At 41.4% G+C, this 23,890-nt stretch overlaps 2 protein-coding genes across 6 annotated transcripts; both read left to right on the top strand.

The window, feature by feature from the left end:
* The first annotated feature begins 7 nt into the window (after positions 1-7).
* On the top strand, positions 8-18,193 carry LOC110985871 (arrestin domain-containing protein 3-like). 2 transcript variants are annotated; one of them, XM_022247300.2, is made up of 9 exons: positions 8-389; positions 1,948-2,056; positions 3,835-3,913; positions 5,409-5,556; positions 5,944-6,046; positions 6,801-7,057; positions 8,177-8,342; positions 10,113-10,264; positions 12,172-18,193. In XM_022247300.2, exons 1-9 carry the CDS (start codon positions 240-242, stop codon positions 12,232-12,234), a joined length of 1,227 nt encoding a protein of 408 aa, XP_022102992.1. In that variant the 5' UTR covers positions 8-239; the 3' UTR covers positions 12,235-18,193. The 2 variants fall into 2 exon arrangements, with proteins under 2 accessions (XP_022102992.1, XP_022102991.1); XM_022247299.2 differs by having other exon boundaries at positions 9-389; positions 10,110-10,264.
* Positions 18,194-18,582: 389 nt separating this feature from the next.
* LOC110985874 (uncharacterized) lies at positions 18,583-23,034 on the top strand. Of its 4 annotated transcripts, none has more exons than XM_022247310.2 (4): positions 18,583-19,265; positions 20,303-20,693; positions 21,273-21,358; positions 21,746-23,034. In XM_022247310.2, exons 2-4 carry the CDS (start codon positions 20,308-20,310, stop codon positions 22,036-22,038), a joined length of 765 nt encoding a protein of 254 aa, XP_022103002.2. In that variant the 5' UTR covers positions 18,583-19,265; positions 20,303-20,307; the 3' UTR covers positions 22,039-23,034. The 4 variants fall into 4 exon arrangements, with proteins under 4 accessions (XP_022103002.2, XP_022103000.2, XP_022102999.2 ...); XM_022247308.2 differs by having other exon boundaries at positions 18,586-19,265; positions 20,284-20,693; XM_022247307.2 differs by having other exon boundaries at positions 18,592-19,633.
* The last annotated feature ends 856 nt before the right edge of the window (positions 23,035-23,890 follow it).

Raw genomic sequence — 23,890 nt, 5'->3', positions numbered from 1 at the left:
GGTGGCGATCTCGACTGTGTGCAGTTAAAGGTCATTACTCTGTCATCATGTACGTTACGTTTATTCGTATTCAAGGTCGTGGATGTCAAGACGAAAATAATTTCCTGACCTACAAAGATGTTCTCGCACCAGTTCTCTTGGAAATTGGGCCTGGAAATGTGCCTGCAACACAGCAGATTCACGGGAAGCTGATGCTCTATCGAGCTGTTTCAAAGCGTTGTTGATAACAGCGGAGCAGAATGGTGAAACTGAAAGATTTTCATATAATTTTGGACAGTAACAAAACTGTTTACTCGGCCGGCGAGTATGTGTCGGGGCACGTTGTGGTGGAGTTGCGAGGGGATATGAAGATGAGAGGCATTCGAATCTACATGCGAGGACTTGCAAAGGTAGAAATTCGGCCATTAAATGACAGGCCTGTTGGTCAGTGGCTGAGCCCGAAGTTTGGTGTAGTTGCATGTCATTTCCTTTAGTATGTTCAGTATGTTAAACATACAGTATCGGTCACCTGTACACTGCAGGCTGCATATCTCATGAGCTTTTTTCACGCTTCATCATCGTGTGCATGATTAGAAGATTTAACAGAAGGGAACAAATTCATAACAACCTTGCGTAACGTTTGCCGAATGGATGCCCACGATGGTTATTATAGACAATTTGTTCCCCTCTAGCTTTGTACACCTACTTGCACAGGGGCGCTAAAAACAACATGGTGACGGAACACGAAATTGGCTTATTTTTATGAGCTTAATTGCAGAATACCCCACCACCCCACATGATCAACCTCAGAGCCAGGTACAGGTCAAAGTGTCACACTCTTCTCAAGGGATTTCCACCTTGTACCCACGTAACTAGTATTCTGCAATTACTTTTTTTCATGAGTTTGTCATGTTACCGGTAGGCTGACTGTCCGACTGTAGGCCTACGGCCAGGCCTAACGTCACAAAAAAAATTGTCAGCCTGAGAATCAAAAAGGCATGTTAAATATTGATAGCTGATGGCCGCTGCTAACTGGTTGATAATGATGTGCAGTTCCTCCAGAACTGTAGGGTCCAACGTCCACCCCGCTCCCATGAATCTTAAAGGAGACCAAGCCTTTTTCGCCATAGGTTCTGCATGACGTTTAACAGGGCATGAACAGGGATTTTATTCTTGTTGTGTACCCATAGATATGTTGCTCCATTCCCCCTAAGAGGTTTATGTATGGAATCTTACAGACCTTCGTACTGAGTACCTAGTAAAAATCGGGCCAAAACATGCAGATTTTCAAAACAAGGTGCAAATATTTCCCAATCAGTTTCCAAGAGTCATGCGGTTCACATATGTACTTGCGAAGACGATCTGTGACCATATATTTGACTGCAGCTGCGAGTGATACACAGAATATGGAAATTGGCTGCCGCCGCTTTCTGTACGTGTTTGTGTAATGCTTAGCTACGACTGGACTGAATGGTTGAAATGGCAGTTGGCTGAGGTGCACTGGGAGTCACACTGACCAATCACAGGGCTCCTCATTATTTATGCCCAAATGGTAGTAACGACAAGCAACAGCCGTTGGGTGCCAGTGCACGTGAGCGCGCTGTCACACCAAGAACACTTTGTGTTAAGGCTGCATGTGGATGTGGGCAAAGATCACTGCCTGTCCGCAATTTACAAGACACCTGCAATTTTTCCAAAAACCACCACGGTCACTTTGTCATTTGATTGCATGAATGAAATCCCTCATCTGGCATTGGTTTTCATACATTGTAATGTCAGACAATTGGGCCCAGAAATTTACACCATTGTAACCTACATGTATGCCTTTGCTCGTGTAACTGTCACAACTGTTGCATGGTTCTTGTAGAATGCAAACTGTGGTGTAGCGAGAGTTTAAGGGGAAAAAAACAAAAGAAAGATCTCATTTGGACTTCCATATGATGTCAATTATTTTTGCGAATCATACAGGTTCATTGGAGTGAGTCCAGGGGAGGTGGCCATCAGACTGGCTCCTACACCAAATACTACGATGCGGAGGAAGAATATTTCTACATGAAGCAGGTTCTCTTTGGAAAAGGTAAACAGTGGCTCAATATCCACTGGTACCCGACGTGTAGTCGGTGCATTACAGAAACACAATTCATGGTGGTCACCAATTTATTTTTTTTTTCTTTGTACATTTATTTTATCACAACATTTATAAGAGGCGTGGTATTTGACAAGATCTGATTATTGATGAAATCATCTCAGTTCCCTGTGGAGTATAGACATGATCAGAACATGATAGGACATGATGCTGCCAGGCCAGGTGCAAATGGCTGAACAACATAACCATTTCTGCCCTCACAGGTATCCATTTACTCCTGGGTGGAGAGAGGCAAGTAGGGGTAAAGTGACTTGCTCGAGGTCACAACTTGTAACCACCTGCTAGGATTTGAACCTTGAACCCTGTGATGGGGCCTCAACCTATGAATAAATGTGATATGATTTAACTATGTGTACATCTTCACTCCAACAATAATGCTGCGGGATCTGCCCTACAGTAGTGCTCTAAGTTAGGATTGCCTAGCTAGAGTATACTGTCCCAACTATAGTTGGGATTGATGTTGTAGTCAGGGCCTGACAAACGTGCTATCTTTCCTTACACGTTTTCTCCTTAAATGCTTCTGAACAAGCAGAATGTTAACCTTTGGCCTTCTCCATCATAACCAGTGCCCCTGAGCTACACGTACACAGCACTCCCCGGTAGGTTAGCACAGCCTGGTTGGACCATACAGTTCTGTTTGATAATGCAAAGTTCTCACCATGGAATGAAAAGTGTCGTAAATTTTAAATTGGTCCTGCTTGATGTGAAACCCAACCCTGCAAGCCAGTATCCTGTAGAAACTGCATTGACTCTTTAAAAGTCAGTCGGAAGTCCAGTGGTCCCTTCATTACACTGGGCAGTGTTGAGTTTACCATACCAGGCCATAGAAAGTAATATTGGAGTTTGACAGTATGATTAACCCTAACCATCCTCAATCCTTCAAAATCATCCAGGCAGTTTAGAGGATTTTGGAGGATTGAGGCTGCATGGCATTGGCATGGCATTGCTGATTACAAAGGATGCATTGGCTCACGGTTGTGTGTTAGACCTTGTGTTGTTCATGCTATGCCATGCATAAATTCCTGCCAACATCATATGTGAAATCCTCCATTCTGCTCCAGGATACTATTCACACTGCCTCAACATGAGAGGAATTGTCAGAGGATTTTGAAGGATAGAGGCAGTGGGCACCCCTCCACAGAACATATTCTAGAAATGTCAGAGGATTTTGAAGGATAGAGGCAGTGGGCACCCTTCTACAGAACATATTCAAGAAATGTCAGAGGATTTGGGAGAATTGAGGCTATACATGTATCCAATTTTTTCATGGGGGCTGTTGGAGGATTTTGAAGGATGGAGGGTACATGTATATCCTAGTCAAAAGGGCCCAGATGATTTGGGTTAATACAAATCATGTCATAGCCTGGAGTTGGATTGGGCAGTTTTCATTTTGGGCTCAATTATGCTTGCTAATGTACATGTGTACATGTGTATATGGCATGCTATTTTGGATTCTTTAAACAAACTCTGTTTTTGGATGTGCTTTCAAACACAAACACTTCGAACTCAAACATTGCCAACAGAACAATTTAATTGGAAGGACTTAATGAGGATAAATTCCAAATGTAAATTTCATGTCTCTCATTGGGGACAATGACATCTCATTGGATGATGACATCATATTTGTGGGTGTGTTGCTCAGAAAATGTGTCACCATCAAGAGTGTTTTCCATTGCCATTTCTCATAAGACCTTTTTGTGTTGTCACAGATGAACATGAAGGCGGCAGTAACCCTATACTCCGAGCTGGCCATCACGAGCTACGATTCAGCTTTCAAATTCCATACGGGTAAGCCCTGGTATCTGATTTTGGAGTAACACGTTGTGCTCTTGAATCTAGAAAATGTTTAACAAGACATTCTTTTGCCAAATGATCGTTGAGGTGAGAGAGCAGTTAAGTGCCCCTGAACCAGTGCTGTGTGGAGAAAATTAAAATGAGGAGCCACTGGCTTCTAGAGTTAGGCACCAGGTCAGTTGTTGTACATACTTTACACGCATTTTCAAAATCCGCAAGTTACATGTACAAAATCTGACAAAACATTGTTCTGTCAATTATCCGTTGGACAGACAGGCTTTGGATTTTGTGCTTGTGCAGTCAATCAAAAATGGCAACTAATTATATGAAAAAACAGCTGAAAGAAAACAAAGGCATATTTGTTCTTTAAAGAAGGGTAAGGTGGGTTTTTGGTACCTGGGACCGGACCGGACTCAGGGAACCTTGGAATGTTTGGGTGTCAAACTTAAATTTGGGACTGAAACAAGTTTAATGCACTGGAATTGCGGCGTGCATAGACTGCTAGTGCATTATGAATACGCAAAACGTCTCAGCTCCCCATACACACTCTATAAAGCATGTGACCATGAACCAGTCGACTCAGGTACCTAGTTCCTGTACATGCGTGTATGTGGCTACATGCAGGGTACATGTACGTTCCAGTGAACATGGGCTCATGCTCTGTACATTGTGCACAGTAAGACGGAGAGAAAAACCAGTTCATCATAGAGACACATCACTTGGTGCACGTAGAAGAAAACTGGGCAGCAATCGTTCATGGAATACGACTGACAAGGTGGGCGACTAACGGGCACAAATCATGGTTGCCAGTGGTGATAAGAGCTAAACATTTGGTCACATATCATCATTTTTGAGGCGCAAATGGGACTGTTTTGGTCACTTGATGGCTGGTGATGGACTTTCAGCGACTTTTGACAGTGTGACAGACTCAAATGCAGTCTTTAAATGATCAAGATTGACCTAATCCACCTGATAAACTGACAAAGTTTAAGAGAAAAAAGACCTAGCACACCTGGATTTTCTCTGAATTGTGTAGACCCACCATAGGTTTACATAACTTGGACAGATTGAGCTGTTTGCCCTTTCATGCTTGTGTCCTTGAGCTGGACACACAGCTGTGATTGCTGCTCTCCACAAAGGAACAGTGTCATAAAGGCTAGTTGGTACTTCAGGCAAAAGCAAACACAAACGCGCGTCTGAGCGTCAGATTAAATGTTTTCATGGCAAATTTGTAAAGTTGAACACATTTCAACTAGAGTGAAATGCCTTTGCAAATTTTTGGGGACGTCAAATCCTTTCGCTTTCGCATTGGCCAAAGCATGAACCAGCCTTACATCAAGGGAAAAATTGATTGGGACAAGTCATGGGCCCAGTCATCAGGCAAACAAGGCCTTGATTAGTTGCAGAACTAAAGGATTGGCCCACTAGTTGTGGACAGTAATGATCGTGTTTAATTTAGTGCAAATATTTATATCATTTGCCCTTACAGGAGAGTAGCGACATCCTTTGAGGGTAAATACGGAAGAATACGTTACTGGCTAAAGGCAGAGATTGACAAGCCGTGGGGATTCAACAGTAAAACCAAACGGGCCTTCACAGTCATTGATCATATTGACATCAACACCCCTGCACTTCTGGTAAAGGGATTCACTCAATTTCACAGTCCAGTTCCTTGAAGAGATCAGTTAATATCATTGGAACCGTGAATAATGGTTACAGCAGAAAGACACTCAGCTACAACTAGCCTGCCGTCCACATGAAGCCACACTGGCATATTTTGAAATGCTTTAAACATTTCAGTGTGGAGAAAGTTTTATCTTGTGGACGATGTTACTATAAGACGTTCAGAGTGACTACGCAAAACTTCAGTATTGATAACAGAAAAAAAAATGTGGTTTCAATTTATTTCCTAGGCAGCGCTTCTGTCAACATGAAGCAAACCATTAGTCATATCCTTTGTGTATTGTCAAGGGGTGCAAGTCATGACCTTTTCGTGAATGCTTTTCCTTTGTTTCGTATCACAGGCTCCCCAGACAGGATTTCAAGAGAAGACGGTGTGTTGTGGGCTATGTGTCGCCGGTAACATCAGTATGTCTATCAAGACAGACAGGAAAGGCTATTGCCCAGGTACTGAATCCTGACTCATTCAAATGCAACAGAATGTAGCAAAAGATAACAACATGCAATGCTTTTTTGACTTGGAATAAATACGTTAAGTATATTTTTGAGTAGTATGGGCAGCTTATTAGTGTTGTAGTTGAATATATTCTATGTTTCCTCCACGTGACTGGTTTTAAATAATCGGATGAATATTGATTATAGAATGTTTGTAACACAGTTCATTTGAAATGGTTTAGGACTTTGCTAAAATCTTGATGATATGTGATGGACTTTTAGGGACTTAAGATGGACTCGGCTGCAACATGTAGATATGTTTTGTTGACTGATGTTGACCTTCCATAACCTTTAACCCTCCTATGGTTTTACAGCACAAATGTGCACAAATGCCCACAGTCACTGGTGAGCATGTAGTTTCTATATGGAACTCAAACATGCACAGGTTCAGTGTGTACACAGTAGGTTGTCAGCACAAAATGACCGAGGGTCTTTTGTGCAGTCCTCTTCACTGCATTTGGTTTACTGCACAATTATGAACATGAAACAGTGAAGCACAGTTGTTGGGCAGCACAAAAGTGCAATCTGATATTCCTGTGAGGGACAGTTAGTGCAGTGCACAACACAACACAGCTGTGCTTCTTTGAGGTGTTTACCAAATGACCCAAAGAGTGACTTCAGCATAGGAGGGTTAATGGATAATAAAGGTGTCGCTCTTCTTCCAAAGTTGCTGTCAAATGTTGTTTTTAATTGTCTTGTTTGTCAGGTGAATCGATTGCTATCTCTGCTGAGCTTCAGAATGGCTCATCGCGTCGCATCAAGCCCAGAGCCACTCTTTACCAACGCACCACCTTCTTTGCCGATGGCAAGTCCCGATCTGTGCGCAACCCCGTGGCCTTCTTACAGGGTAGCACCATCAGAGGGAGGAGAACTGAGAACTGGAATAACAAGCTGTTGAAGATACCGCCTATCACCCCTACCTTGACCAACTGTGGCATTATCAAATTAGAGTACTTTCTTACAGTAAGTTCAGTCTTTCCAAATATGTTCTTGAACCCAGCATTTCGTGGTATAAATGAGCAAGCCAAACCTGTTTTGCTGCTGTACAACATGGGACATCACTGCATTAATATATCATTAATCCTGTTTTGCTGAGTGCATAAATTAGCATAAATTAACAAAGAGTTTCATTGCACTTGATTTTGTGTTAAGTTGAAAACCTAGAGAGTATTCCAAACATGCAAGACTTTCCGTGCATTATGTTAGAGGATGATTTAAATAGCTCGGGCTTGCCCAAATGAGTGATTTCATCTCTAGGTCCTCCTAAATAGTCACAAGAATGCAATTTCTGTTTAAAGCCGATTTTTTTCTGTTCTAACTCCATCTGCTTATTGGACATCGTAAAGTAGAAACAGCAACTTAAGAGCTTGCATCACCTTCAGTGAATGGGCAATCCATTTTGTGTGCATGGTCCCTCTGCTCATGAAAATCTGATAGTTGATAATCATGTGGGCATCTGGTGCTATTTTTATTATTTGTGACTGGTCAGCACACGTCGACAAAATGTCCAAAACAACTGGCTAGGGCTTAGAATCACACACATGCTTATGGAATCCAGTAGCCATAGATGTGTGAGTGACTTGTAGCCACTACCATTTGATTCCAGAGTGCTACAATACAGCGTTAGGTCTCAGTGAAGGTAGACTGTAGCAGGGTTCCCACAATCATGGAAAATCCTCTTTAAAAAAATCGGGAAGATTCGACACGGAAGATCATGGAAAAGTGATGGAAAATTGGGGAAAATAGAACGTCCCTGAATCCTGTTGTCAGTGGAAAAAAGCCCTAGAAATCAAGATCATGTAAGGGTTGTTTTTGATGGGAAGCTTTGGATAAGTTAATGGAATAATGATAAATGTACAAATTGTCCTTGTCAGCCTGTTGTAGTGGCTATTTATCAAACAACTTTTCCCTGTGCAATTGCATTAAATGTAATGGAAGTTGTCATATTTTAGTCCTGGAAAGCACTGGGAAAGTCTGTGGGAACCTGTCCTGCTTATGTTGCTAATCAGCACAGCGCCCTCTTTGTATCATGCTCAAAGCCGATGGGCCTGATGGGAATGACCTTTTCCTCACTGTCCATAGATCTGCCTTGACATCACCGGTGCCATGAACCTGAATCTCCACTTGCCCATCGTGATTGGAACAGTCCCCCTCCGAGCGCCCCCTTACACCCCCTTTGACCCTCTTGCCGTTGGAAGCATGGACCTCGGCTTTGCCGGGATGTTCCCCTCCCCGCCAATTGCAGACAGTAAGTCTTCTTGCTCATTTCACCGAGATACCCACGTTGATCATGAGCTAAAGGGCAAGAGTTGACCTAGCTGGCAACTTTAGATACATAACCAAAGGCTACACATTTTTGATTCCAAAGAGTCATTTGAATGATATTTGTGTGATATTTCTTGCTACAACTTCATATTTTTCAACACTCCACAATATGTTCCTACCACATGTTGTGATCTTGGGCAAGTCACTTTAACCCTATGTCCCTCTCTACACCCAGGAGTAAATGAGCACCTGTGAGGGCAGATATGGTTATATTTAGCAGTTCGCACCAACATGGCAGCATTGGGCTAGTATACTGCCCAAGGAGCTGAGATGGTTCCCAGGAACGTTCAGATGTTGTGAACCCAGTATGCAGGGATAATACTAACAGCGCCTTGGACACCTTCATGGTGGATATGTTTTGTACTTTACAAATGGCCAGTATTATTAATTTCATTACCACAACATGCCCCGCGTAGCAGCCATGTTCAATTTCAACCGACTTAGTGTACAAAGAGAGAGTTAGCCATTTGTATACTATATGGAAGTGAGTCACACCATACATGTACCTGTGTCTACATGGCCTCTGGCGTGCAAGTGGATAGCATCAGTCTGGAAAGCATCCATTGCTCAATTCACTTATGACCTTACTAAATCCATCAAGCTGTTCAGTAGCTGCCCTTTTACATCATTCATGCACACTCTTGGGAAGGAAATGTGAACAAAAAGGTTGCTGCAACGGTACTCGTACATGTACCTGCATGTTTCTGAAGCTTTACAACAACAGTTTATCAATTTCTCGTTTGCCTGAGGCTGACAAAGCATCAATGATGCATCGCTGTAATCAGTCATGGAGAAAGCTTGTTAAAATGCAGTCATTTTAACATGATATATCCATTGGTGATAATATTAATAGGCAATTATGAAGCCCTTCTATCCAGCAGTCCCCCATTGTTATCGCTGTTTACTGTGCCCATTGAAACCATCTCTGCTCCCTGCTGCCATGCCGGGCGCAAATGGCTGATCAAACGACAGCCATCTATGCCTTCATGGGTACCCATTAACACCCCTGGTTGGAAAGAGGCAAGTAAGGGTAAATGTAACTTGCTCAAGGCCACAACATATACCTTATCGCTGGATTTTGACCCCTGACCTTTTAATCAGGAAAACGTTTACCACCAGGTGACACATCCTCAGTTCTTTATGTTTTTATGTTTTATTCATAAGTTGCCAAGCAACATGGTTCTAAAGAAAGCTCAGTGCACTTGAGGTGATCTAATTCCTATGTGTACAATTATTCATGAGGATAACCAGTTACGCATAAATCGAGCAGACTCAGTGCAGTGATGTTGATGAGGCCAGAAAAAATTCTGTAAAAAGTTAGACACTGTTCTTCCTTCTCCCAACCTTGCCCATTATAAGGAAGCAATCCCAAAGTTCTTTTGGGAGGAAGAATTGGGAAACTGTGAATAGGGCATTTTTCATATTTAAAAAAAAAAGTGTCCATTGTAGTTTGGATGGAGTGCATAAGTGTGTGAAATGAGTTCCCTTTAAGGTTTTGTTCATTTTATTTTAGGAACAACTGCTACTTTACCAGTTAACACTTAGCTGGACACTGAATCTATGTTTTAACAAAATGCCAAAAACAATTCCCACCTACCTACCAATTTTCAGATGCCATGTAAGAAGAAATCGTACTTTTTTTTAGCTAAGCATAATTTATATCTGTATTTTTCCCTGTTATGTTTCTCAGTAGCCCCACCTAGTTACGCTGAATGCCTGTTTGGTGCTGTGGATATCCGTGATGATGAAACTGAAGACATGATGGGTGACACGCTGATGTTTACTCCCATGTACACCTACGTACCAAACTACGAGTTCAGACAACCGCCACCACCGTATTCACCGGTGAGTCCCATGTGAACCCAAATTTAGACAGATTGCAAGGAATCCTTTAAAATCCTCTGCCTTCTGGGAAACACTTGACGCATTCTACGCTTCGGTTTTGAAGGGACAGTAAGCCAAGTGATAAGTATAGTGGCCTTTGTTAATTCTGAAATTTCTCAAAAACATGCCATTTCACATCAATTTATTGTGCATGGCAGGTAAGTACTGTGAAGGACTTCGGAAACACAACAAAAACAAAAAATGGAGTGCTTTAGTTTTAGCTCTGGGGCTCCCAGAATAATGAAATGCAAGCTTAAAGCAGGGATCTGTGGATATGTACACACTCAACCAACAATGATATATGAGCCGTAGGGAATGTAATGCCAAAATAACCAAACAAGGTTTTCTTTCCAACAGTTTTGTTAAATAAAAAAGACCCAGATATTTCTGGTATAACTTGGAAAGGACAGCTCTTCTGCGTCTCTATGCACAATATACTCATACGCAAAATGTACTTCAAAAACTCCATGCTGTTTTAAGTGGAGAGTTCCATTTATTGTGTCCTACAGTTAGCCAAATACAAAAGACCTGTCTCCCCGCCCCCCATTCCACCCCACCCTCAAACTAACACACTCTTTCAATTTTGTGAACACATTCCGTCGTTGACCTCGTATTGTTCTCCTTTTGTTCACACTCTAACTTTTTTTGAATGTGTCCCAGTCTTGGACCATCGGTCTGGAATATTACCATATTTGGATGGCCTATTACGTCACAAATCTCGTGTAATGGGACCAATCACAAGGCTTGTTCTAGCAGCCTGCAATGGACTGTATGGGTGTTTCCATGTTACGGGGTGCTTTTCTCAAACGTTGCAGCTAACGAAAAATTGCAGTTGCAAAAATTTGATCAGCTGTGCAAAAAGAAAATTGACTACGGACATAAGGCCAACCAAAAAAATGGAAGTGTCTCTGGTTACCCAACCCAACATAGAAAATCACGCGGAACCTATATCTTTTTATTCGACAAATCAATAAAATATAAAAACTTCTGGTGCCTTGCCCCGAGCCTAATTTTGTGTACGTCGTCCTGGACATTGTATAATCTTTGGCTTGATTAATTTGTGGCACATGTATAGTATTCATCTGACACTGACTTAGTTCCTGTCACAAATATATGTGCCTCCCCCCCCCAAAAAAAAATACAGTCCATTATCCAACCCTGATTTTTGGGCTATAAAAATTTGGAGTAAAAAAAATTTTTACCCAACCAACCACCCTAATTTATTTTCAGTGTAATAGGAAACACAACAAATTTTTGTTTGGCCGAAACTAGAAGTTCTAAGACACATTTGTACTGAAGGGATTTAAAATTTGTCGTTGGCAGCTTGAGATATTTAAACTTGATTTTGGACATAAATTGCTGTGTCAGTAGGGAAGGGTCACTCTACCCATATATGGACATGTATGTAATAATACTCTAGACTGACCATGTTGTACCCAATTGTTTCACATCCACAGTTTGAATGTGTGTGTACACGGGTACCAGTAGGCCCTTACTGTGTTCAGTGGACATGTTCTATTGTTACACAAATTAGAACGAGTCGTGAGGCCATTTCTCTGTCCCCACAACAGTTTTGGTTCTTAAATGTATGTCCCCAGAGCTACGGAACAAGTACACCACTGCTTGTTACCAGGTTATGGGGACCACACACATGTTGAAATATACACGTGGTACATTATGGCGACCGAAAGCATTATGAGGACAAATTTTTGTCCCCACAACGTGGTTCTGACTTTCACAACACAAGAAATGATCCCCTTGATATGGGGAAGGCCAACCCTCGTACACACACATCATTGGTCATTCCCTAGATATTTGCTGTATTCAGATGAATTGGACAAGTTTGTGTCTGTGGTCTCTACCCTCAGACGGACCCTAATGCCTCGATGTCCCAAAGCTCATCTGATCACTACAGTCCCTGTCTGTCTTGACAAGATGGTGGTTCTACAGCCTAGCCACCTGGATAGTCATTGCCACAAGTGTGGCATGCAAACGGCCCGTAGTATGGTAGCAGGTAGGACGTTAACATGTTACTGTGCAATAAGAATTTTCATTACAGACTCTAGCCACATCTGACGCTCCCGCTACCTGCAAAGTTAAAAAACAATTGTCTGTACTTGTTACAACGGCGAATGTATGACTGCATTGTGACTGCACAATGTGACTGCTGCAAGTTTTACATAAGGCTGATTATTTTTCTATGCTTAAAGACATCTAGGCATTTAGGTCCATCCGTGTACCCGACTCGGTGAATCAATCAGGTGGGATGAATCCACAAACCAAAATGATCAATCTGAAGTTCCTCTTATGGCAAATGTCTTAACGTTATGCCTGGGGCTGGCCCATTCGGCATAAATGTGAGAAATGTGTCCATGTTCAAATCTGACTTACATTAGAGTCAGCGTGTGTGCAGGGTGAAAGCTGGTTTTGATTTCAATGTTAAGTGTTGTGCTGCCAAATTCCCAAAAGTGTGAAGGCATTTTTAACTTAAATTTTGCCTTGTTTCTTAACATCAAAATTACTTAACATTTGCATCATGGAAAAACCGGACGTATAGAGCTTGCTGAACATTTCACGTCTATCACACACCAATCCTTGGCAGCCAATATCTTCATGAAGCTTATGGTATTAATTTCAACAAATCAGCTTGGATTTTCCTTTCTGATAAAACTTCAGTTATTGCCTCAAACCATATGGTACTTTCATGCCTATTTAAGGCAACTGCTTGTTTTTTTTTTCTTTGAAAGAGCTGTTTTTCAGTGGGAGTCTGTATATTAAACTACAGCGTGAGTTTTGTAAAGATGTTTTCCTTATGTAAGTATGTACTGTAGGCAGGTTTTGATGTAGCAAAAAGAAATATCAGGTGACTAGACTACCAGTAGCTTTGGTAGCTGATTTAAGTTAATCAAATACTCGTACATAAAAACAGTCATTGTGTAACATTTGTGTAATAATGCATTGCATTGCTTTATTGTTAGAGTCAGATTGCATCTTACTCATGTACATGTAATGAGGCATGTAGCATGCATGTGTGTACAGATTATACAAGGAGTAGAAAATTTGCTCCGATGACGTCTGTGGACCGCAGAGAAATTCAGAAATGCAATGAATTTATGCTTAGTGATGGCATGATGGCCCTTTGCCATTTTATTTTTTCCGAAGAAAGATATGTGCGGCTAGAAACTTTTTATTATCCTGAGTTCAGCTGGCCAGGATATCATGAAATGCTGCTTTATCGTGATTCTGGTGTGACAAAATTAAAGGGGTAATCTTGGGAATGCTGCCGGCCCTGAGTGACTTGAGATAGTAGCCGTGAAATTCCTATTCCCAAATTGGCTGTATGCTTTCATATGCACTGTGGATTTTCACAAAGCTCAGAGCTGTTTGTTTGTACAGTTGGAGTCATTTCTCCACATAGTGCACAGTGGCAGCTGTAGTAAGCTTATTACATGTAATCTTCCCCTGACCCCTCTGCCCACCAAATGTTGCTGGAATGTTAGTATGGGGGCTTACTTTGTTTCAATGGTACATTCCCGTGGTGTGGTGCAGATACACTGTGAATGTAGTAAGTGCTGTTGGATCTGTCCAACTCTTTGTTCAGGTGTTACCATGGAAGAAATGCAAACCCAAGTGGCTGTGTTCGGAACCAGCTTCCTGGGCTATGGCTGCATCTTTGCCTCGATCTTTGCAACTGGCAGTAGCCTAAACCACTGATTTCTATACTGACTGGATGGTAGGCTATGCACTGATTGGCCTAGGCCATCGTCAAGCCACCAGGTAGCCATCTTACTTCACCTTAGTCTTGATACCAAGTCAGCACTGACTCGGTTTCAGTCTCCACACATGATCCACACCGAATCCATTCACAAGTACATGTATTTGTGCGGGGACATTGGTTAACATGTGGAAGATAAGTCGAAAATTGGCCAGTCATGTTGCTGATTTTAAAGCTATATTAGAGCCACTTCAGTGGATTTCAACTGAAGTTCAAAACAAATATCAAAGGACTTGTCATTAAGTCTAACTGCACCAAAAAGCCTAGTTTCACAGAATCCTTTCATACCTTATTGCTCATGTGGTGCATGGGGATTTTGTTAGTTTGCGATTTTGAGAAGAGATCGCTCATCTCTATGTGGGATTGATAACGTTTTAAGTGAATCAAGATGGCCGCTTGTGACCTCAATTTGTGACCTCTTCCAGTTTGTACAGAAATTAGTACCCTGGACACAAGACTCCAACACAGCCGTGGCTACAACACTTTCCCTGGTATGCAGTGAATCTGTGAAAGGTTAAAGTACAGTGTAAAGTGCTTTCATTTGCAGAACCGGGTCCCACACCTTATAGTCTTTAATATAGCGGAAGGATTGGAACCAACCTTTTTTGCTCCTGTAGGCCAGATCTTGCTCTGACTGCATAAGAATCAGCACCTATTTGGATCACAGCCTTGGTTTTTGCCATTGTCACAAATGGTCAAAAAGCCATGCCATCCACTTCAAGCACTGGGTGTACCCCTGGTGCCTGTGTTCAGATTTCACACCAGTGAAATGTTAAAGCACCATCATTGCCACTGAGGCTACAGAGACGTCCTCAGTAGTGATGTAGGGAAGTCATAGGTGAGGAGTTTCTTACTGATTTATGTCTAGTTCCCATAACTAGCCCTACCAGTAAATTAATTGATACATGACAGAGGAAATACATGCAGGCAAGACATTCTTCAGTTTGTTAAGGATGCCTGGATAATCATTCTCAAGTGCTGTCAACCCCACACCCAGGGGAGATAGGGTGGGAAAGTGGATAACGTCTGAAAACTATTTTAAAAACTACTAAATTAAAGAAACTTAACAACATAATATAACCTTTTTCTGTGAAGTCATGATAGCATACATGTACTAGATTCTTATTCACTATTTTTGTAATAAATGTAAGTGAAAAAGTGTGGACTGAATTTCTTATCAACAAGTGGAAATGTTTGTTGGTTGAAGAGACACTTATTTTTGTAGGACTTGTACATGTAGTATTGCTTTAGTTTTCTAGTTTTGTGTACCTGGGTAGATTTTTTCAAGACAAGCCTTACATGCACAGTACATTAGGACCAGGCAAGTATTACGTGCACATGTAAGTGCATACAAGTGACATACAAGGTTTTTTAAGTGTTAAAAAGGTGTGGTATTTTGTCACGTCGAGTGAAACTTGACTCTCTGCATTAAGTAATGCACTTTCAGTTTAGGATGTTTGAAACATACATGGTCACTGGTGGAGCTATGTTTGTACACGCTGATGAGATGTACATACTGGAGTTTGCTTTTGTGAGGAAAGGAGTTGAATTTTTCATAGTTGTGCTCCCAACTTTTTCACTTTAATGGTACTGGTATAAGTCTTTGATTTGCTGCTGTCCGTATAAAGTAACTGATGAAATTAGTGTGGACAACATTGTAGTTGGTTGAGAGGCAGACATGGGATTAAACTCCCCATGGACTTCTTCTTCCAAGCAAGCTGTCTTTTTTTTAAGAGAGCAGTGAAAGAAGGCCATTTCCAACCATTTGTCTGAAAGACACCTTTTTGGAAATTGCTGTTAATTTATTTTTTCTTTTTTCATTTGGGGAATTGCATGCAAGCGTTGACACAGTGCACACAGGTGCACAACTGCTACTCTCCCATGCGGTGTGGAACATCACATAGCTGCATTCAGCTGAATCAGAACATGCCCCAGGCACTGTGGCCACAATTCAGAGCATGATTCTGCGGCTTTGGATTGAAATTAAAATCGAGATCCTAGAATATTATTTTTCTAATAATGTTCGGGCTTCACTGAGCTTGAACACCATCAGTGTTAAACAGTTGTTAGGTACCTTCAGAAGTTTAAGCACTTTTATTACCTCAAACACACCATAATGAACATGTGACAACTGACAGACTGCACCTTTAACCATTGCTGCTGGAACAGGATAAAGTAATTTTTGTACTTTCAAGAACATGAGTTTTCATTTACTCTATGAAATTTGGTCATCGCTCTATGTTACCAACATACCTACAACGGAAGTGCCACATCATCTAATACATGTACTTCATCAAGTACAATTTTCCATGACAAAATGGTTGATACTGCATAATTTCTGCATGAAAGTTTACATGTATATGTACCGTATTTATACATGTCTCTATCCATTGATGGAGTAAATTTTAGAGGAAAAAAAGTGTTCTGTGCGTGTATTTAATCATAAGTGGATCAATTGAACATGTTGAAATGTGTTGACTCTGATGAAAATATTTTCCCGAGCACTGGCTGTCACTATTTTGACATTACAAAATTTAACGTTTGTATGCACATTAAATGACACACTTTTTGGGCAGTGCATTGTAAGCAGACATAACTTGGCATGTATATACACCGTAGCAGATTCAGTGTGTAGCACAGTTGGTGATGTCCTTTGTGAATTCCGTGCACAGCAGTATATATGTAATGTTATGTTCAATTGTCATTGGTGCAGAACTGACGAGTTGAGAACCATTTGTGTACATGTGCATCGTCACTTTGTTTTGCACTCACTGTTGGCTATTTGAACAGTTTGTTGCAGTCTTGTTGCAGAAGTGCAACGTTGTGGAGTATGTTAACATCTAATAGGAGCAATTCACATTACTGCTGAAAATGTATCTAAAAGGAGGTACATATAAAAAAATTGTCAATGGATCGGAAATCTCAAAAAGTGTTTTGTTTTCGGTGATATTTATACATGCAAGAAAATCTGTATTTCTTGCCGAAAGTTAGAAATAATGATTTGCCGTTCATGTTACGTGTGAAACCAGTTGTCTGGAAGATGCCATGCTTGGAAACTTCTAAGTTCTCTGCAACATTCTAAAACTACTTGAAGAGTTGCGTCCAGCACTGTAAATAACAGGTCCATTATTCTGACAAGTCTGAAGCACCCCTTGCACCCCATCCACAACTGTATCCTAATGGCTTATTTTTTGCACCCAGCTGGATCGAATGACCAACTCCCCCTCATTTTGTTATGCTATCAGAACACCAGTTTGGCTCTAGAAAAAAAAACTGCAGACATCAGACCGGGTAGCGCCTTGCAAGGTATTGGAATATATATGTACATGTATTTAAAAACTGGTTTTTAACTTGCACTTTTTAAAAGGGTATCAAAATATAAGCCTGTACGTGTTTATGGTAATAATAGCATGTAAACTCTCATGGCTGTGCACCAGAAGTTATTTGTTGTTTTGTAATATTTATATTTTATTTTTGTTGACATACGCGATGCATGCTGAATGTACTCGAGTATAGACCAAAGGTATAGACTTATTATGGTTTGCGTTTTGTTATTACCAAAATGATGGCATTGTATGTATTGTTTGTAAGCTGGATAAGTATTTGATAACAAGATTGATGTCATCTTCATTTTGGTGTGAGTTTGTTTGTAAATGAACACTTTGTCTAATTGTAACACACATTAGTTATCACATGAAATCCAGATGTGATTTTTCGGCCAAATCTTTTGGAACAGGCAGAGTTTCTGAAACCTAATTATATAAATTTGATTAATCAATGAAGACAATTTTCAAACAGCCCCAAAGGAACCAGTGGTTTTAATTACTCATCGCCGTTGCTGTTGTGTATTTTATGCAAGTTGCTTTGTAAACCTAAATTCGGTACAAGTTGTGCAATGTCCTGAAAACGTTGGATTGTGAATCTTCAGTATTACATCCGATCATTTTATTGTTGTCACCTGAGACTTGGTTTGTGTGGACAATTCTTGTCCATGTACATTAATGTATTTATTCACGCATCGCGCTGTTTTACTTTACACAGACCAAAGGGTTCAGCGTATTACCGACACGTATTCTTGAAATGTTTGCTTTTTGAATAAAACAAGTGAAAACGAAGACCTGGCTGTTATGTTCACAATGGCGATTCTATTTATTTGCCCGTGAGTAGTGTGGTCCATAGGTATGTTTGTTTTGCACGCGTTGTGTGGACCTGTGCAAAAAAGTCCACATTTAAACTGTTAGAGCGCTGTTTAGAGTTTAAACAATTTTTGTACCCACCGTTTTAACACGTTTAACCTACGTGTATGATATGTTCGTTGAAATGTGTGCAGGAAATTGTTTTAATTCTAAACGCTTTCCCATGGTATATTTTCAGCTTTTTAAAATTTGCTAAGCATTTAAACACATTCCTAAACGCATCCCCTCCTTCCTCCATGGGTAAACGTGTATTTTTAAACAGTGGGTACAAAAAAAGTGTTTAGAAATGTGTTTAAATTCTGGGTGAGGACGTTGTGTCTGGGACTTACACGTCCTCAGGTATGGGGTTTTTATATCTCATATATATTGTTGTATTATTATTATTAGAGTAAACTGAATGCGAACGACACTCTCCGTTTGCCTGAGGCAGTTGGAAGAACTTCAACAAACACGGAGAAAAAGCTGCAAGGACAGGCAATGTTTAGAACATTTTCAACGGCTGTCGTTCGAAGCTGAGTTACGTGGCTGAATCCAGCTTCTTCAAATTTGTGTGGTGTGTGTGTGACAAATTGAACTTTGAATTCGAATTCAAGCATGGTCTTATTTTTCTGGCGCACCTGCTTGTAGCCCTGTGACTGTACATTAATCATTAGCCCCTGGTGAACGTTCTACATGACACAAATAGTGAAACTTGTTCTCGGGACTGCAAGTTGAGAGACCCATGTTAGTGTTGTTTTCAACAGCTTTCCCACATCAGGCACGTACAAGGGGCCTTCTCGCTCGACAGCCCCCGCGTTATTCAACCTTTACGCGCTCTTTCTAGGCCTATTATCCCTCTTGTTATCGTTTCTTGTTTACTTTGGGCTTGGCTGTTGAATTGACAAGCCTAGTTCCCGGACTGATGGACCCCTACGAGTGTACACAACAGCTGACTAAAATACAAAATGGCGTCGTGAAATTCATTTCAAGCAACTTTGACAGATCAAAGAATGTGAGTGTTTGTTACTCTGTCTGAGTAGGGTTCTCTGTGGGGTATTGTGAAATGCACACCAAATCCGCCCGGATTTGGTGCATTCGTATCGACTTGGAGCTCCTCAAATCTTTTCATATAATGAACCGGCTATAGCTCGGAGCGGATTAGTAAAAACAGCCTTCAGATCCAACTTTTCGACAAAAGACTTCATGGATGACACTGGACATATGCAACTGAGCTGCTTCAGTTGAAAAGACACCGTAAAGTAGTCCTTGACTAAGGCCCGGACAGTATTTCCAACACCATAGTACTCCAAGTTTAGCAAGGAGCCATCGAACAAGACGCCGTTTAGACTTAATGTCAACCTGGATATTCGGTTTTGTGGAGTGAGTATAACTAATTTCTTCCACTCTCAGCTTTTCTTTCCTTGCCATTCCGAACACGAATTCCTTCCATCAACATGGAGGAGATTTCCTTTAACCGGCTGCTTTAGACCTGCCATGTTACAAGGTGCCTTGGAGGTTGTGTGTACAAAGCTGGTGCACGCCCCTTGAAGCTTTAAAATTATAACGCGTTTAAGAAACGGTCTCCGTTCTTCAAAGCAAGCATTGTCCAAGTCACTAGGTCACTTCTGATGTATTGTGCGCACATAAAAGCTAAAACCAGGTATGATTTTAATCCGAGTCTTCTGTGATAAATGTACTGCACATGCGTGGACACATAACTGGGAAAGTTAGATGACAACCGGATTGTGTTTCGGTTTGGTTCTTGTAGTGTGTAGTCGATTGTCATTTTGTCAATTTGACTGAAGTTGGCAATTGATTGGTTACTGGTTTTGAGGGTTGGCTGCACGGATGAATTCATCATAGTTTGATGGGGTAAGAAGTGCAGTGGTTTAATTATTGGTAGGTTGGTCGGTTTTCTGACCTTTGTTTTTCTTTGGATTGACGTATTTTAGTGAGATAAATGGTTTTTAGCATAAGTGTCTTATTTTCTATCGGGGAAACTCAGTTGATGGGAATTTTCTGACCACCAGATGATGTTCATGTAAACAGAAAGCATGAGTGAAGCCCCAACATCTCCAGTGAGTCTGAAACACGCGGATCCTTGGAACAGCATGAGTCTGTCTCGTCTGACATTCACCGGTAAGGATCCAGGCATCACCAAGACAATCACGGCTCTGGGCATCCTTAGTCTCATCTCGATGCTCCTGGGAGGTCTATCCGTGCTTCTCCTCATCCAGCTTAGCATCAGACAGGATAACCCACCGACGGCTGAAGCAGCGTCCAAGCGGATTGGTGGGCTGGTATGGATGGAGCGGTTCCTAGAGGCCAGCGTGGTGCTAACCAGCCTGTGCGTCATGCTGTGTTTCTGCAGCGTGGTGTCATGCACGGCCCAGTGTTATTTTGCAGCCAAGATGCTGAAATTACCACAAGGAGAAGAAAGGTACGCTGTCAGAAATATGCACCCCCCAGCATGGTTTTCGTGAACATTTTAGTTTTCAGCTCTTACGGTTAGAAAACGTTTCTCTATCAAATCCTATTGAGTTTTATCTTCTCATCTCGATACAGGTGTTAAAGAAGTAACAATCTGACAAATTATATTATATATAACGGGTTTGCCCTTACCCAACGTATATTTATAAGCACTGCATGCTCAGTGCCTGTCCGAGAACCTGCGAAAAAAACCTCATAAGCTTACTCGGGTGGGACTCGAACCCACGACCTCCTGCTTACTAGTGCAGATGTCTTAACCACTCGACCACCGAGCTTGCCGGGGTCGGCTGGCCGGTCCGAGTCAAATGACAAATTATACACTGGCTAATTTTGAACATCTCGTAGGCTACTGAAAGAGATGTCGCAACTGACATAATTCGACCGCTGGTACTATTTGTTCATCGAATGTTGAAGTCACTACAATATTGTGGCATGAGTTCGAAGGCTTCAAGGTTGGAAGAGTACAGACACATGACTACCATACTACCTAATGTTACTTTTTGACAAGATTTTTGTTGTTTGTTGCTAGAGCCCGTCGATTCCTGGGAGACACATCAGGGACGCGGTTTCTTGCCGTTAGTTCCTTCTTTACCGCAATACCTGTATTCATAGCAAGTAAGTGTGGAAATATTTGAATACTCATGATGAGAAAGTTGAAACCCTGTCCATTTTATCGTGGCCTACGTGTATTTAGGCGTTAGTGGTTTGAATGAATGATGAAGAACCGGAACTGTTTAGATTGTAGCCACGTTTGATTTTCCAATGAGGAGATGCAGTTACATAACTGCCCCACTTAAGCACTGGTTCGAGCTGCACAAATTGGAAACGCACATGCGCAAAGGATGTTCGTGAGTAGAATGATTCCCGAGACAAATTGTTCTAGCCATCGAAAATGTTGATAGTCATGTAACCCGTCAGTCCTGATTTATTCATTTTGCCCCAAATGTTTCTTTTTATACATGCAACTCAACCAATTTCCGTTCTTTTTTCTTAATTCTCTAGCTTTTACGTTGTACATCATTCACGAGTTCAGTGTGGTGCCTGCCGCTTTGTCCACGTCCTTCCTTGGCCTCGGCCTTATTTTCATTTTTACCACCTTCGGTCGCAGCGTCTGGCTGTGGAGAAGGGAACACGACCTCATCATTCGTGGTGTTGGCGTGTTCGAGTACAACGGGACATCAGCCATCAGTAGCGTTGATGGGAGGGCGCCCTTTGCCTACACAAATAATGCTAACACGACAGCAGAGACGACGCGAAACCAGTCTACGGACAATAATTTGTCAACTCTGGTGTGAAAATGGTACATGGTTTATTTTAACGCTTCATTTGTTTATGATACTGAGCACGCAGTAACCAATTATGTATATCCATGGACGTGGACGGTCGTAAAGTTCTTCGTCAGAGATGTCTGTTTCATTAACATATGCAATCATAATCATTGTAACGTGTAAAGTGTTTCTGTGCTGTTCCAACGGCGTTTTAAGGGCGTGGCATTCCGATATGCTGCTGGTAAATTAGTTACGGTTTATGACTGCATAATTCGTTCTAACAATAAGGCTAACGCAGTGTCACATCTTTTCACAGTATTAAACGCCCTGAACCTTTGGAAGGTTTGGACATTGTTGCTTTTTCCAAAAAAAACAATTCTTTCCTAGAGATACTGTATGAAAATATATAGCGATGAAGTGAGCGCCCTTCTCTCCATGACGTCTATTACGGTCGCACCCCTAAAGATAAATTCCCATAGACACCAATGATAAATCATATTTCAAAATTGTTTTAAAAGTACAATTCTTACAGGTGTTCAGGCTGCACAGAAAAATGATGTTTGGCATATCCTCTTTCATTTTCCCTTCAACCTTTAGTGGGTTGATCGATGAATTTTTGAGAAATTCTCAACCAAAGCAGACCACCCCTAAAATGAAGGAAATTTCACTGCCCGGAAAAGTAGCCATTTTGGAAATGCACCCCTCTGCAAAACGGCTAAATTATAGTGCCACTTTCGGAACCGATTGCACCCAAATTGCTCAGAATTGGAGTCCGGGCCCGGAGGTTCAGCGCCACCTTTCTGCAATTCTCAAATTCTATGGTTCTCAGGACTCTTTAATATAGAATATATTCTGTGTATAACTTTTAATAAGAGCTCGACGGACACATTTCTGGCGTATTTGCTTTACACCAAAGGAGCCTCCGTTGCAAAGGAAATAACGCCCTTTCTTGGTCCAGCTCGAAGCCCATTGAATGCCGGTGATATACGAAATAAACCTGAGACTTCAGATAGTAAAAACAAATTCTCGTCATCGGCTAGAGCTTTATACCTCGGCTCAGTAATGGTTCGAATCCATTGTCGCTCCGTTGTCACTCTTGGTCTTCCAGGATCTCTTAGGATGTTGGTACAAAATAACCGTCGCTGTGTTCTCTGAATGAAATTGGCCTTTACAAGAAATAGCAATGGTCCTGATTGTTTCATCAGTGTGAAGTATGCTAAGCTTCAAATGATGTCGGCTGAACTTGGCTCACGAGTATATTAAATAAGATCTACCGTTGCACCTCCCACCTTCTCTAACTATATTCTCCAGGAGACATTTTTCCTTTCTTAGTCTAAAGTAATTGATAGCACCAGCATTCTAGAAATGGTATACTGTCATCTTTGGGGGATTTCTTTATGGATGGAAAAAAGACGGCTGTTTTGGAGGATATTCCACCCCCTCCCCGACCTGGATACGCCATTGAGGCACAATATACTTTGCTTAATGCCTGAATGCGGCAACCGCGCAGGGAGTTATGTGAAATAATACATACGCACCTACGCAAAACTGAACCCCACATCCCCACACCTTACAGGGTTCCAGCTGTAAGATTGGAAATTATCAGGGAACGTCTACGATCTTAACAGCAGGTACCGATTATAGAAGGAACATATGCGTAGTCGTTTCAACATTTCGGATGCAGAAATATTTACAATGCTTTCGAGGCTACACCTTTTTCTTAGATAATTTCAAACCTTGAAAGGAGATGTTTAGTTCTTTTTAAGCCGGGTATCAGTTAAGTAATGAGCATGGCCTCTGTCAACACTTATAGATATTTGCCAAGCATGGGGGCTTGCTTACAACAACTGGTTTCAAGAAACAAGCTTATCGAATAATG

The sequence above is a fragment of the Acanthaster planci genome, linkage group LG05 (genome assembly GCF_054643075.1).
Source record: "Acanthaster planci isolate LZ-2023a linkage group LG05, COTS_SCS, whole genome shotgun sequence".
In the NCBI taxonomy this organism is placed as follows: Eukaryota; Metazoa; Echinodermata; class Asteroidea; order Valvatida; family Acanthasteridae; genus Acanthaster; species Acanthaster planci.
This window is presented reverse-complemented; position numbering and strand designations above follow the sequence as displayed.

What these genes read in the sequence shown, in the direction of transcription:
- LOC110985874 (XM_022247310.2), top strand. Translation starts at nt 20,308, where the DNA reads ATGAGTGAAGCCCCAACATCTCCAGTGAGTCTGAAACACGCGGATCCT. An exon ending in TTACCACAAGGAGAAGAAAG is followed by an intron (nt 20,694 to 21,272) that starts GTACGCTGTCAG and finishes GTTTGTTGCTAG; the next exon opens with AGCCCGTCGATTCCTGGGAG. An exon ending in AATACCTGTATTCATAGCAA is followed by an intron (nt 21,359 to 21,745) that starts GTAAGTGTGGAA and finishes TTAATTCTCTAG; the next exon opens with CTTTTACGTTGTACATCATT.
- LOC110985871 (XM_022247299.2), top strand. Translation starts at nt 240, where the DNA reads ATGGTGAAACTGAAAGATTTTCATATAATTTTGGACAGTAACAAAACT. An exon ending in CAGGAAAGGCTATTGCCCAG is followed by an intron (nt 6,047 to 6,800) that starts GTACTGAATCCT and finishes CTTGTTTGTCAG; the next exon opens with GTGAATCGATTGCTATCTCT. An exon ending in AATTAGAGTACTTTCTTACA is followed by an intron (nt 7,058 to 8,176) that starts GTAAGTTCAGTC and finishes CACTGTCCATAG; the next exon opens with ATCTGCCTTGACATCACCGG.